The 12,291-nt window shown below is 59.1% G+C and overlaps 1 protein-coding gene across 2 annotated transcripts in view; it reads left to right on the forward strand.

Moving 5' to 3' along the window:
• FBXO31 (F-box protein 31) overlaps positions 1-12,291 on the forward strand; it is a gene marked incomplete at its 5' end in the record, with an annotated part of 45,807 nt that overhangs the window by 31,427 nt on the left and 2,089 nt on the right. For both annotated transcript variants that reach the window (XM_014589364.2, XM_006152548.3), the window contains 6 exon segments: positions 1,467-1,543; positions 4,457-4,624; positions 4,797-4,871; positions 8,088-8,197; positions 9,433-9,586; positions 10,493-10,896. In XM_014589364.2, the coding sequence (XP_014444850.1) occupies positions 1,467-1,543; positions 4,457-4,624; positions 4,797-4,871; positions 8,088-8,197; positions 9,433-9,586; positions 10,493-10,896 (988 nt within the window).

Below are 12,291 nucleotides of genomic sequence, written 5' to 3' on the forward strand. Positions count from 1 at the left end.
GCATCGTGCCCTGGTGTTGGCTTCTCCTGCTGGGCCTCTTTCCATCACGCACCCTGCCCCTGGTCCAGGATCTGCTGTGTGCGTGTGTGTGTGCGTGTGTGTGTGCGTGTGTGTGTGCGTGTGTGTGTGCGTGTGTGTGTGCGTGTGTGTGTGCGTGTGTGTGTGCGTGTGTGTGTGCGTGTGTGTGTGCGTGTGTGTGTGTGTGTGTTGGGGGCCACCCTGTGTCCCCTCTTTTCCAGTATTCCCACTCCTTTACTTATTTAGTTTTTTTGGAGAGGTTTTTGCTACAGGGCGCGTGTGCTTGTCAGAAAGAGAGAGACAGAAAGGGAGAAATCACCTCCCAGGGTAGAGACAGAAAGGGGGAAATCACCCCCCAGGGTGGTGGTGTGGCCACGCCCCAATCCCTTCTCCTTTCTCCTCTCGTATTTTGGGCATGCACGCACATGCCCAAGCTTAAGCCACTGAGACTCGAACCTCGGTCGGCTACATGGGAGTCCAGTGACATAGCCATTATGCTAACTACTGGTCCCACACTCCTTTTTTCTTGGTGGACAAGAAAGACCCAGACCAGGGTGGACAGCGTGGGCCGATGGTGCTGCATGTGGGAGACAGGCGGTTGGGTCGTGCACAGTGGGAGGGGACTGCGGGTGTGGCGGGACCGTCATGACCAGCTGATGAACAGCTGTGGCCATAGGTGGGCAGAGTGTGAGGTGGGACGTAGGTCTCAGCCAGCTGCAGAAGGGGCAGTGGTCCCTCGGCCTGCACAGCAACTCCGGCGGGTGAGGCGGCAGCCTGAGCACGGCTGTGCGCAGCTGAGGTAGAGAACTCGGAGCCTCTCGAGTGTGATGGCCTGGCCTGGAGAAGCCCAGCCTCCGCCTCTGCTCCTGGTCCCTCACTGTGGCCTCAGCTGAGCCCCTGTCCCCGCGGGAATGCCACTGCCACTTCATTTGGTTCGTCCTCCTGCCAGCCATCGCAGGGGCACCACTTGAAGCCCCCACAGACTCCCGGTGGCCCGAGCAGATGCCGCTGGCTCCGTCACACGCCTGTCACACAGGTGGGCTCCTGTCTCGGCAGGGCTGCTGTGGTCGCGCAGCTCTGAGTGGCACCCTCTCATAATAGCCGACAAGTCTGGCTGCTTCGTCAACACCCCTGGCAAAGCTGCGGAATCTCGGTGCAGAGAAGCCCCGTCCCGCGCTCTCCCATCTACTCCTGGCTGACTCCCCCAGGGCTGGGAGACTCCTTGCTTTACAGAAAGCTCACCGCTGTCTGCCAGGCCGTGTGTCACTGGAGGGGCTCGTTAGCTGGTTTCAGGAATGGCCTACTTGTCTTTCTAACGACATTTTCATCCCTGGAGTCCCTTAGAACTTGGTGGGTGAGATTCGGTCCTTTCTAGCCTTTCCTGCCCCCCGCCCTGGCCCTTCCTGGAGGGGAGAGGTAAGGCGGTCTCACGGCGTTCTCTTCCGCAGTGCTGCACCGGTACAGGCACATCCTGGGGCTGTGGCAGCCGGACATCGGGCCGTACGGAGGACTGCTGAACGTGGTGGTGAGTCTGGGCCTCGCGCCCCACTGTGCCCGTACCTGTCTCCCAGCGCAGCTCCGCGCTAGAGGTCCTGGGCCAGCTCCCAGCAGGAGCCCTCAGGGCCAGGTTCCATTTTCAGATGAGCAGATGTGTCTTCAGTAGCTTGGCCTTCTCACGTGCCCTTGGATTTTCTCATGACCAGGGCAGGTGGCGTGAGCCCTGGCCTTCTGGACACCAGGGGCCATCAGCTTCATGCCCCGGGATACCTGGCTTTGGGTTGTGCCATTGTCTGTTGCTCTAAATCTGGCACTGGCAAACTTTGGAAAATGAGGACAGTGAGCAGCGGCCCTGCGAGGCCCTGGAGCGAGCCCTGTGCCCAGCCCATGCCTGGGGACCATGGTGCAGGTGGCGCTGTGTCATGGAGGGTTCCTGGCTATGGCCACCGTCTCCGTGCTGGGTCTCCAGCTACAGGCATTGTGAGTGAGTCAGAGCCCATGGCCAGGAGGGGGTATGCAGCAGGTGCTCAGGGGCATGGTGTCACTGGGGCACAGCATCGTAGGTGTAGTAGCTTGGGCCAGCTTCGGTCTCTCGGACCGTCCTGAGCTGCCTATGTCTGGCCACAGTTGTTCTGTGTTCCTGTTGTTCCCTGCAGAGGCCAGTCCAGTCCTACCCTGCATGGCTGGAGGTGCAAGTCTGGCTTTGTCTGTTTTTCATAAAGTCTAGTTTCAAGTGTTCTCCTCGGTGTCAGTTTTCTTGAACGCATTGTCACATCGCTTCCCGGCTGTGATCTCTGGGCCAACTTCAGGCTCCTCTTTGTTGCCACGATCTCCAGCTCATCCATGACCTTGTGTGCAGTCTGGTGGCTCCATGCTCCCCAGCTGCAGGTAGGGGACCCTGCACCCCGGGCTCCAGCCAGGCCCAGAGGGTGAGGCACATCATCCCTGGGTGCAGCCCTTTCCAAGCCAGCTAAGTCCCAGGTTTCATCCTTCCTAGGACCCTGATTGTACTTCCTCTCCCCGGCCTCAGCTTCGGCTTGGGAAGGAAGCGTCGTGGGACCTTCCCGGCTCACAGCAGTTGATTCAGCAGGTGCCCGAGGGCAGACCCTGCAGGGAGGGCTGAGCGCTTTGCTCCCTGCTCCAGCAGAGCCCTGAGCCCACAGGCTGGGCTCCAGCCGCAGGACTCCAGCCGCCGGGAGTCCCTTCCTCAAGGGATGGGCCCTCTGCTCCCTTCACTCGTCTCTTCTTTTCAGGATCTGGGGTCTCACCTCTGATCACCCTTCATGACTGATGTTTTTGAACTGCATTAGTGACCCAGCCTCTGTGGCTGGGCCCAGCAGGAGAGCGGGTTGACACAAGGCCCTTGGCCAGAGCCAGGCCAAACCCTTCTGTGGTGTTAGCTTGTGTGTGCTTCGTGGCACTTGTCTGTTTATTTGGAAAAGCAGCTGCTCACGATCTGGCCTGTGTGACACGGAGGTGGCCTGACCTTCCTTGGTGAGCTCCGGGCACTCGCTGTGAGCGAGGACATGCTGTTGGCAGCTCTGTGCAGTATGGCGGGTGCCCCTGGCGGGCTGAATTCGTTTCCTTTCCCCAGCTCTGGGGTGAGTCTGCTTAGGTCTTGGTGAACTCTGTTAGGCACCTGTCCCCAGGGTGCCACGGCTGCTGGTGCCACAGTAAAAACCTCCTCGTTTTGCTCCTGTCTTTGTGCCTGTGGCAGGAGCCCAGTCAGGACCCAGCTGTGCTCATTCCTAGCAGTATGCCTGCCCCGAGGTGGCCTTGGGCCTGCAGCCTTGTGGGGGTTCTCCCACTCTGGTGTGGGGGCTGCCCAGGTGGCTGGGACCCCATGAGGTTTGCTTACCAGCGGGGGTTTCGGTAGAGAGAAGCATGGCTGCTTTTCTGTGATTTGGCAGAATCACCCCACTGAGAGCCTGCTGGCGTTTGCTGCGTTCAACGTCACGGGGACAAGCCTTGCTTTCAGGGTGTTTCCTCCTGGAGAAGACCAGGCAGCGGCTCGCAGCGTGGGCAGACTCCCCGCTTTCTTTTAGCCAGGAGGGCGGTAATTGCTTGTCTTACTGGCAGTGAGTAATCTGGTAAAAGGAACAATAGACAGTGGCTCCTCGGAGCAGGAAGAGGGAGCGCAGAGCCCGGAGGACAGTGCCGGTGTGCGCTGATGGGTGGCTCCATTCCTGCCTCCTGGCCACTGGAACTGGCTGTGGGGGGTCCTGGGCCCTTCCTCACGGGTGAGCCCTCTGCAAGAACGCTCCTGCATCTCGCGATGGCCAGGCTGGGGCCTGTCTGCTTTTGCTTTCCCTCCTTCGAAGCTGCAAACACAAGAACGCTGTGGGATGTCCCCCAAGCCCCACTCCCAGGTTTGAGTCCTTGGTCTCCTCCTCTCCCTCCCTCAGATGCTTTTGCAGCATCCGAAGCGGCCAAGCCTGGGGCATCTCACCCGCCTGGGGGCGACAAGGGTGTTTTCTGCAGGGCACATCTTAGAATAGCAGCCGTGCGGCTCTCCAGCCGGGTTTAAGTTGTGGCCGTCTCAGAACCACCTTCCACCCTTGGTCTGTTCAAGCCAGGGTCCAGACAAGGCCCTCGTGTTGCGTCTGTTGCTTTGTCCCACGGTTCTACTTTCTGTGGAAAGCAGCAACCCTGTCTTTTCTCCACCTCCTTAGTTGCCTTCTTGGGACACTTTCTGGGCTATTCTGTTTGCCGTTTCTGGTGTCACTTAGCCCATTCCCTAACCCCGCGCCCCCAACCTCGGAGCTGGGAGGTAGTTCTGAAGTCCTCGCGTGGGTTCGGGTCTGTTTTTGCACACTGACAGGTATCTAGTGAGCGGGGATCTCTGTGGGCCGTGTGCGCAGATGGGGTGGGCCCCGCGGATGCTGCTGCTCCGCCCCATCCAGACCTGCAGACGAGCCCCTGCCCTCTGTCGCCACTGCAGGTGGACGGCCTGTTCATCATCGGCTGGATGTACCTGCCGCCCCATGACCCTCACGTGGACGACCCAATGAGATTCAAGCCTCTGTTCAGAATCCACCTGATGGAGAGGAAGGCCGCCACGGTGGAGTGCATGTACGGCCACAGAGGGCCTCACAACGGCCATGTCCAGGTGTGTGGGTCCCTCAGACACGCAAGGTGTGAGAGTGGGCTGGGGCTTCGCCGTCCCGGGTGTCTGCAGAGGGCTTGGGGTATAGATGAGGGAGATGTGGTCCCGGCTGCCCCGTCTGATGTGGCTAACTCGGGGTGTCTTGTCCTTTTCCCTCCCGTCGCAAACATTGAAGATTGTGAAAAAGGACGAGTTCTCCACCAAGTGCAACCAGACGGACCACCACAGGATGTCTGGAGGACGGCAGGAGGTGAGCCCATGCCCTGCGAGGCAGGACCCTGCCCCGACACACATGCCCAGTCGTTTGTTCACGTGGATCTCCGTCCCATGGAGTGCCGACCTGGCCTTCCTCCTGTTGGTCACGGCATAGACGTGAGAGGTTGTACAGTCTGAAAGTGCCCGTGGTCAAACAGCCATCCCGTGCTGTGCAGCCCAAAGCCATCAGTGCAGAATTGCGTCTGGTAGTTGCTCAGAACCAGACTCCTGTGGTAGGTGTGCGCATAGGCTGTGCCCTACCACTCCACAGTGAATGAAACAGCCTGGCGGTTCCTTAATTAGTTCTCCTTTGCCCCCCGGGTGCATTCCTGTGCTGAGGGACAGCCTGGAGGCAGAGGACTGGGAGAGCTGTGTCAGGAGCCCCTGTTCTCCCTCCCGCAGACCGACCTGCTCGAGGTTTCTACGTGGTGGCGGTGGTGCAGTGGGTCAGCTTGCAGGTCTGGTTTCCTGTTGTTGGCACAAGTGACCTTTCATTGCCTCTGAAAGTCTGAAGTCATACTGACATTTCAAAATACTTTCAGCACGACCTGGAACTTGTAAAGACGGGCTGCTCGTTGTAGCTGTGTGTACGTGTTGGGTCTGTGCACTTCTTGGTCAGGTTTGAGCTCCACCATTAGGCGGAGAGCGTAGGGAGAGGTGGGATAAATAGAGTGCATGAACTTCTTGGACTTCCTTGACAGTAAACCACGTCTGGCTTCCCAAATAGATGACATGTAGAGGTGTCCAAGGTGGAGATGCTGGGCTTTTCTCCCCTGAGACGGGTCCTTTTAACTCCACTACACGGCACGATTGCTGTACAGCTCAGTGCTACAGCTCACGTTTAAGTGGAAGCTGCCAGCACGTTTTCTGAGCCGAAGCTGCTCTGTTGCTCAGACCTTAATCAGGAAAGCTGCAGGGGCCACAGGTGGCGCAGTGGTTGCGTCTCTGGACTCGCACGTAGTCACCGTGGTTTGGGTCACGAGTCACGAGTGGTGGCTTCAAACTCACCAGGCATGTGTGCGTGCATACCCAAAATTCCGAGCAGAGAATGGAGGAGAAGGGATTGTGGCATGGCCATCCCCCCCAGGGGGTGATTTTTCACTTTCTGCCTCTGTCTCTCCAGTGAGTGCACATGCTCTATAGCACAAATCTCTGAAAAGAAAAATTTTAAAAATTAAGAAAGCCATATAATGTCTCTGTGGTGAGATGTACTTGGGATCAGAGAAGGTTCCTGTAAGCCACCCCATGTATGGGCTCGGTGATTGATTCATTTTTAGAATTATTTATTTAATTTTATTATTATTATTATTATTTTAAATTTTGCCTTAGGGCATGTGTACTCACCGCAGAGACTAAGAGAGAGAGGGAAAGTGAGAAAGCAAACCACCAGGCTTGGGACTTGAACTGTAGTCGGCCATGTGGGAGTCCAGTGCCTTAACCACCGTGCTGCTTGCTGGTCCTGAGCTCACTGATTTGGAGATGAGTTAAACTGTTTTTTTTCTGATGATAAGTGTGGTAATAATGGGCATGGCCATCCCCCCCAGGGGGTGATTTTTCACTTTCTGCCTCTGTCTCTCCAGTGAGTGCACATGCTCTATAGCACAAATCTCTGAAAAGAAAAATTTTAAAAATTAAGAAAGCCATATAATGTCTCTGTGGTGAGATGTACTTGGGATCAGAGAAGGTTCCTGTAAGCCACCCCATGTATGGGCTCGGTGATTGATTCATTTTTAGAATTATTTATTTAATTTTATTATTATTATTATTATTTTAAATTTTGCCTTAGGGCATGTGTACTCACCGCAGAGACTAAGAGAGAGAGGGAAAGTGAGAAAGCAAACCACCAGGCTTGGGACTTGAACTGTAGTCGGCCATGTGGGAGTCCAGAGCCTTAAACACCGTGCTGCTTGCTCTCACTGATTTGGAGATGAGTTAAACTGTTTTTTTTCTGATGATAAGTGTGGTAATAATGAATGCTCTTGGTGGGAAATATCCAAATTATACTCCTCAGTGGGGCACGGGGCTTTCTCGGCTGACCATGTGTTACTGAGCACACGTGAGACTTTGGAAAATCCAAGAAAGTCCGCGTTATAAAAACTACACATGGCTTTCATATTTTTTTGCCCCCAAAGAAACGTGTACTGTGTCTCATGCTGCTCTAAGAAAGCCCCACAGGAACAGAGTGCGTTTCCTTGCAGTCTGGAGGCTGGGACATTCAAGGCCAGGCTGGCCACCCCACAGTGGGAGGTGGGAGGGCAGGAAGGGGGGAATGCGCACACATGCGGGATGCAGTGAGCAGAGGGGCCGAGCTCACCTTTGGTGACGAACCCACCCTTCCGCGCTCATCCATTGCGAGAGCAGGCCCTCGTGGCCATTCCCTCTCCCGGAGGTCCTGCCCCTCCAGTACCACCACACCAGGGATCAAGTCTCCAGCGTGTGAACTTGGGGAACACAGTCAAGCCATGGCAGAGACGAACGCAGGTTAGACCGAGCAGCAGTGTCCCCCATAGAGCCCCCGGCTCAGTGTGACTGAGAGTGTGTGCAGTGTCCGGCGCAATGTGACCGCTGTTCATGCCGCTCGCCTGGACTTCGTTCCCTCCAGACACCCAGCAGCGTTCGGCCCCCCTCTTCTCTGGGGTGAAGTGTGGCTTGTGATCAGTTTTTCCCACGTGGTTGTATGGAAGTGATGGCATCATCTCTAGACAGTTCACAGCCACCCAGTGATGGCTCCAGGTCGCCTTGGCCTTGCGTGGCCAGGGTGGACATGGGCTGACCCAGGGGTGCCTGGAAGCCCATGTAGGACGCCGCAGGGGCAGCAGCCGCGAGGAAGGGCCTTGTGTTGGGAGCATCGAGATGCCACGTTGGTTCCATGAGCCCACCTGGTCCTGGTGTCGCTCTGTCCTGCCGTGATTGGGACGTTTGTGTCCTCCTCTTGCCTGTTGTCTGGACGTGGACTGTGGCCCTGGCCTCGCCCCAGAGGGCCCTTCCATCTCCCACCAGCACTCAGAGCCTGTGTGCCTCGGGAAGACAAGGGCGGAGCCATCTGCATCTCAGCCCAGCAGCCCCAGATGTGGGGCCCCCTTCCTTACTCTGCGCCCCTCCTTCCCATTCCACCTGGACAGACCCCACTTCGTCCATGCAGCAGCTGGGCTGGTGGCCTCTTCCTGCTGTTGTCTCCTGGTGATGTTCATAACCCGTGTTCTTTTGGAAGGAATTCCGAACGTGGCTGAGGGAAGAGTGGGGACGCACGCTCGAGGACATCTTCCATGAGCACATGCAGGAGCTCATCCTTATGAAGTTCATCTACACCAGTCAGTACGAGTAAGGACACAGCCCTGTCCTGGCGGCCCCTGGTGTAGCCCTCCCCTCCCTGGGCACTGTGTGCCTGTCCAGGGGGCGCTGTGAGGGTGCGGCCCCTCTCCCTCCTGGCGGGTGCTGTGAGCACGGCCCCCTCCCTCCTGGCGGGTGCTGTGAGTGAGGCCCCTCTCCCTCCTGGCGGGTGCTGTGAGCACGGCCCCCTCCCTCCTGGCGGGTGCTGTGAGTGAGGCCCCTCTCCCTCCTGGCGGGTGCTGTGAGCACGGCCCCCTCCCTCCTGGCGGGTGCTGTGAGTGAGGCCCCTCTCCCTCCTGGCGGGTGCTGTGAGCACGGCCCCCTCCCTCCTGGCGGGTGCTGTGAGTGAGGCCCCTCTCCCTCCTGGCGGGTGCTGTGAGCACGGCCCCCTCCCTCCTGGCGGGTGCTGTGAGTGAGGCCCCTCTCCCTCCTGGCGGGTGCTGTGAGCACGGCCCCCTCCCTCCTGGCGGGTGCTGTGAGTGAGGCCCCTCTCCCTCCTGGCGGGTGCTGTGAGCACGGCCCCCTCCCTCCTGGCGGGTGCTGTGAGTGAGGCCCCTCTCCCTCCTGGCGGGTGCTGTGAGCACGGCCCCCTCCCTCCTGGCGGGTGCTGTGAGTGAGGCCCCTCTCCCTCCTGGCGGGTGCTGTGAGCACGGCCCCCTCCCTCCTGGCGGGTGCTGTGAGTGAGGCCCCTCTCCCTCCTGGCGGGTGCTGTGAGCACGGCCCCCTCCCTCCTGGCGGGTGCTGTGAGTGAGGCCCCCTCCCTCCTGGCGGGTGCTGCGAGCACAGCCCCCTGCCCTGCCCAACTTGGCGTTCACTTTCTGTCTGATTCATTGTCACTGCCTACCATAAGTTCCATGTGTGTCTGTCCAGCCAGGCAGCTTGGGAGGCCTGTTTCTTGGCCTTTTTCTGAGCATGGGTGTGTCCCCAGGACCCCTCTCAGCCTGTGCAGTATTCCTCTTTCCAGTGCCCTGTCTCCCTTCCCCAGGGCAGGAGTTCCTGAGTGGAGTCCCCTTCCTCTCGGAAGCGCTGTGCTGTTGTGAACTGTCTACCTTTGAGAGCAGATGTGCTGTGCCTGCCCTCTGCTGGGCTGAGTGGCTCAGCATGGGTGCCGCCCAGGCCGGAGTGCCCACTGAGGCTCAGCCGAGCCAGTCACCTCCCAGCCCTGCATAGCATAGCCTTCCTGCCTGTCCCGTGTGGCCCCTGTGCTAACCACCTCTCCCTTGCAGCAACTGCCTGACCTACCGCCGGATCTACCTCCCACCCAGCCACCCAGAGGACCTGATCAAGCCTGGCCTCTTCAAAGGCACCTACGGCAGCCACGGCCTGGAGATCGTGATGCTCAGCTTCCACGGCAGACATGCCAGGGGCACGAAGATCACGGTGAGGCCACCATGCTGTCCCGGGCCGTGTGGGGGGCCCGCACAGGTGGACTCCCATCAGGGGCTGTGATGCCCTGTACCTCACGTGCGTGAGGGCACCCTGGCTGCTCACAGGGCTCCCGGCCTGCTGCCCAGCCTCCCTGGCCCAACTCCATGTTTGCACTGGGTCCTGAGGGCTACATACATGCAGGTGGCCAGACCACATAGTGCTCAGCCCGCACACTCGTGGTGGCTGCAGGTAGGTTTCAGAACTGAGGCTGCTAGGCCCTTCCCCAGAGGGGCTGGTGTAACAGGGTGGCTCGGAAGGGTGCTCTGTGGAGACTCCTGCTCAGCAGATGTGGCGTCTGCAGCTCACAAGAAAGGGCCCAGGCACCATGGGCTACGTGTGAGCCCCATGCTGGTCACTCTCCTGCCCTGACTGGCATGAGCACTCACAGCCACACAGCACTGTGGGCCCCTCGTGGTCACTGGGTGGTTTCTGCAGACTCACTGAGGCGTCCTGGGGGAGAAGCCGGAGTCTGAGCCTTGGGGGCTGGTAGGCCCTCTGCCTTGGGGCAGCTCCATGTGGAATGAGGCAGGATCTAGGGCCTCGCCTGGCACCATGGAGCTGGAGTGTCTGGTTGGGCATGGGCTCAGGATCTTGGCTCCCTAGGCAGAGGGATCTGGGCTGCCCTTCAGCATAGGGAGGTCCTGCCCCGCCAGACCCTAGGGAGGTCCTCAGTCTTAGATGGGCTAGTTCCCACCCGAGAGTCCTCTGTGACTGGTGGATGCCCTGTTCCCTGTGGCCAGAGACCCCCTGCCAGGCAAGACTGCCTGCTCTGATGTGCTCTGGCTTCATGAGGGCTTAGTCAGAGGCGAACCGGGGCCAGATCCACGCACCTGCTGACCACTGCTGCCTGCTCTGCAGGGTGACCCCAACATCCCCGCAGGGCAGCAGACGGTGGAGGTCGACCTGAGGCACCGCATCCACCTGCCTGATGTGGAGAATCTCCGCAACTTCAACGAGCTTTCTAGGGTTGTGCTGGAGGTCCGCGAGCGGGTGCGCCTGGAGCAGCAGCGGCAGGAGGGCAGCCAGGAGGGCCATGAGGGGGGTGAGGGCCACAGCCACCAGAGCCCCTGGGAGCCGCAGCCCGACCCTGCCTCACCCAGCATGGAGCCGTCGGCCAGAGAGCCTGAGGAAGCTGCCAAGGAAGGTGGGGATGGAGGGGCCGCGGCCCAGCAGGATGTCCAGTCTGGGCAGGGGCAGCCGTTCGTGTTGCCCGTGGGCGTGAGCTCGAGGAACGAGGACTACCCTCGCACCTGCAGGATGTGGTAAGGACCATCCGCGTGCTCTGGTCAGTGGGCTTTGGAGTCTGGGCTGGGCCTAAACTGCGAGGATGGCTCGGTGCCCAGATTTCTCGCCGAGTCCCAGATTGCAGGCCCTGCCCATCCCTCTTCCGGGGCTCCCAGATAGGGCTTCTCAAGGCCTCCGGGACAGGGGCCGTGTCCACATGCCCAAGCTCACTGGACACTGCGGCTCATCGGCAGCTCCTGCGGTCGCCCCTTCATGGCTCATCGCCACTTGGCAGCTGGGTCAGTGGTCCCCACAGTGCTGTCAAGTGGGAGATGGTGAGCAGAGCCCTGCCCCGCCGTGGGCTGGCTGAGTCTGTCGCTGTCTGTGTCCACAGAGATCACGTGCACCCCGGGCACCTTCAGCTCTTAGTGGAGGCAGTTCAGGTGTGGCCCTGCTTTGTCTGTCACCTCTCCTCCTTCCTCTTTCTTTGGTCATTTTGCTGCTGGCCTCTGCTATGCTGGGCCGGCACCTTGGCACCCACAGAGTGTGGGGTGCTGACCTGAGACAAGGCTGCCCAGGCCACCAGCTCACACCTCAGTAAACTTTTCTCTTCTTAGAACAATTTTTTGTTTTATTTTTTGGAGAGAAGGAGAGAGACAGACAGATGGCCACTTGTCACGACAGGCCTCATCACACTGTGACACCACCCCTGCCAACAGCCCCAGCCAGCCAGCGTTTCAGGTTGACCCAGGACCTGAACTCCGGCCTTCCATGTGGCTCTAGCTTTGCAGAGAAGCACCCCATCACCTGTGCCACTGCGGCTTGGCCGTACTCTCACATTGTCTCAGTTGCTGCCTCAGCCCACCACTGGCCCCTGCTTACCATGATGAGGCCCTCTCCCTGGTCCTCTAGCTTCTAGGGCTATTTCAATTTAAGTAAAATGGAATGCAATTTAAAATCTATCTCTGTGGCCACTCTGGACACATTGGTGTGCTGAGTAGCCACACATGTTGGACAGTGCTGACCTAGAACATTCGATTATCACTGCTGGGCTGTTGCCCCAGGGACATGTTGAGGGTCTGTCAGTGGTTTCCTAACATGGTGAACTGACCCTGCCCTTACGATGCCAGTGACTGAACTGGGCTTTACAGGGGCAAGAGGCACATAAGTGACAGTCCTGTGCAATTTCGACTGCTGGGAGACTCTGAATCGCTGTCGAAGAAATGGCTGTTATCTCTGTCAGAGCACCCTGACTAACCGGTGGCTGGGTCGGAGCCTCTCAGTGGCGCTCAGCCCACGGGCTGTCGCTGAATGGGCATGGGAGCTGCAGCACTCCCACCGCTCTGAGAAACCCTCACTACAGGCCTGGTCCTCTTCAGTCAGTGGGACCTCGGTGTTGCGGGGCGGGCGCGGAGCAGGGATCCTGAGCGGTT

This window comes from Tupaia chinensis, unplaced genomic scaffold (assembly GCF_000334495.1).
Source record: "Tupaia chinensis unplaced genomic scaffold, TupChi_1.0 Scaffold000355_1, whole genome shotgun sequence".
Classification (NCBI taxonomy): domain Eukaryota; kingdom Metazoa; phylum Chordata; class Mammalia; order Scandentia; family Tupaiidae; genus Tupaia; species Tupaia belangeri.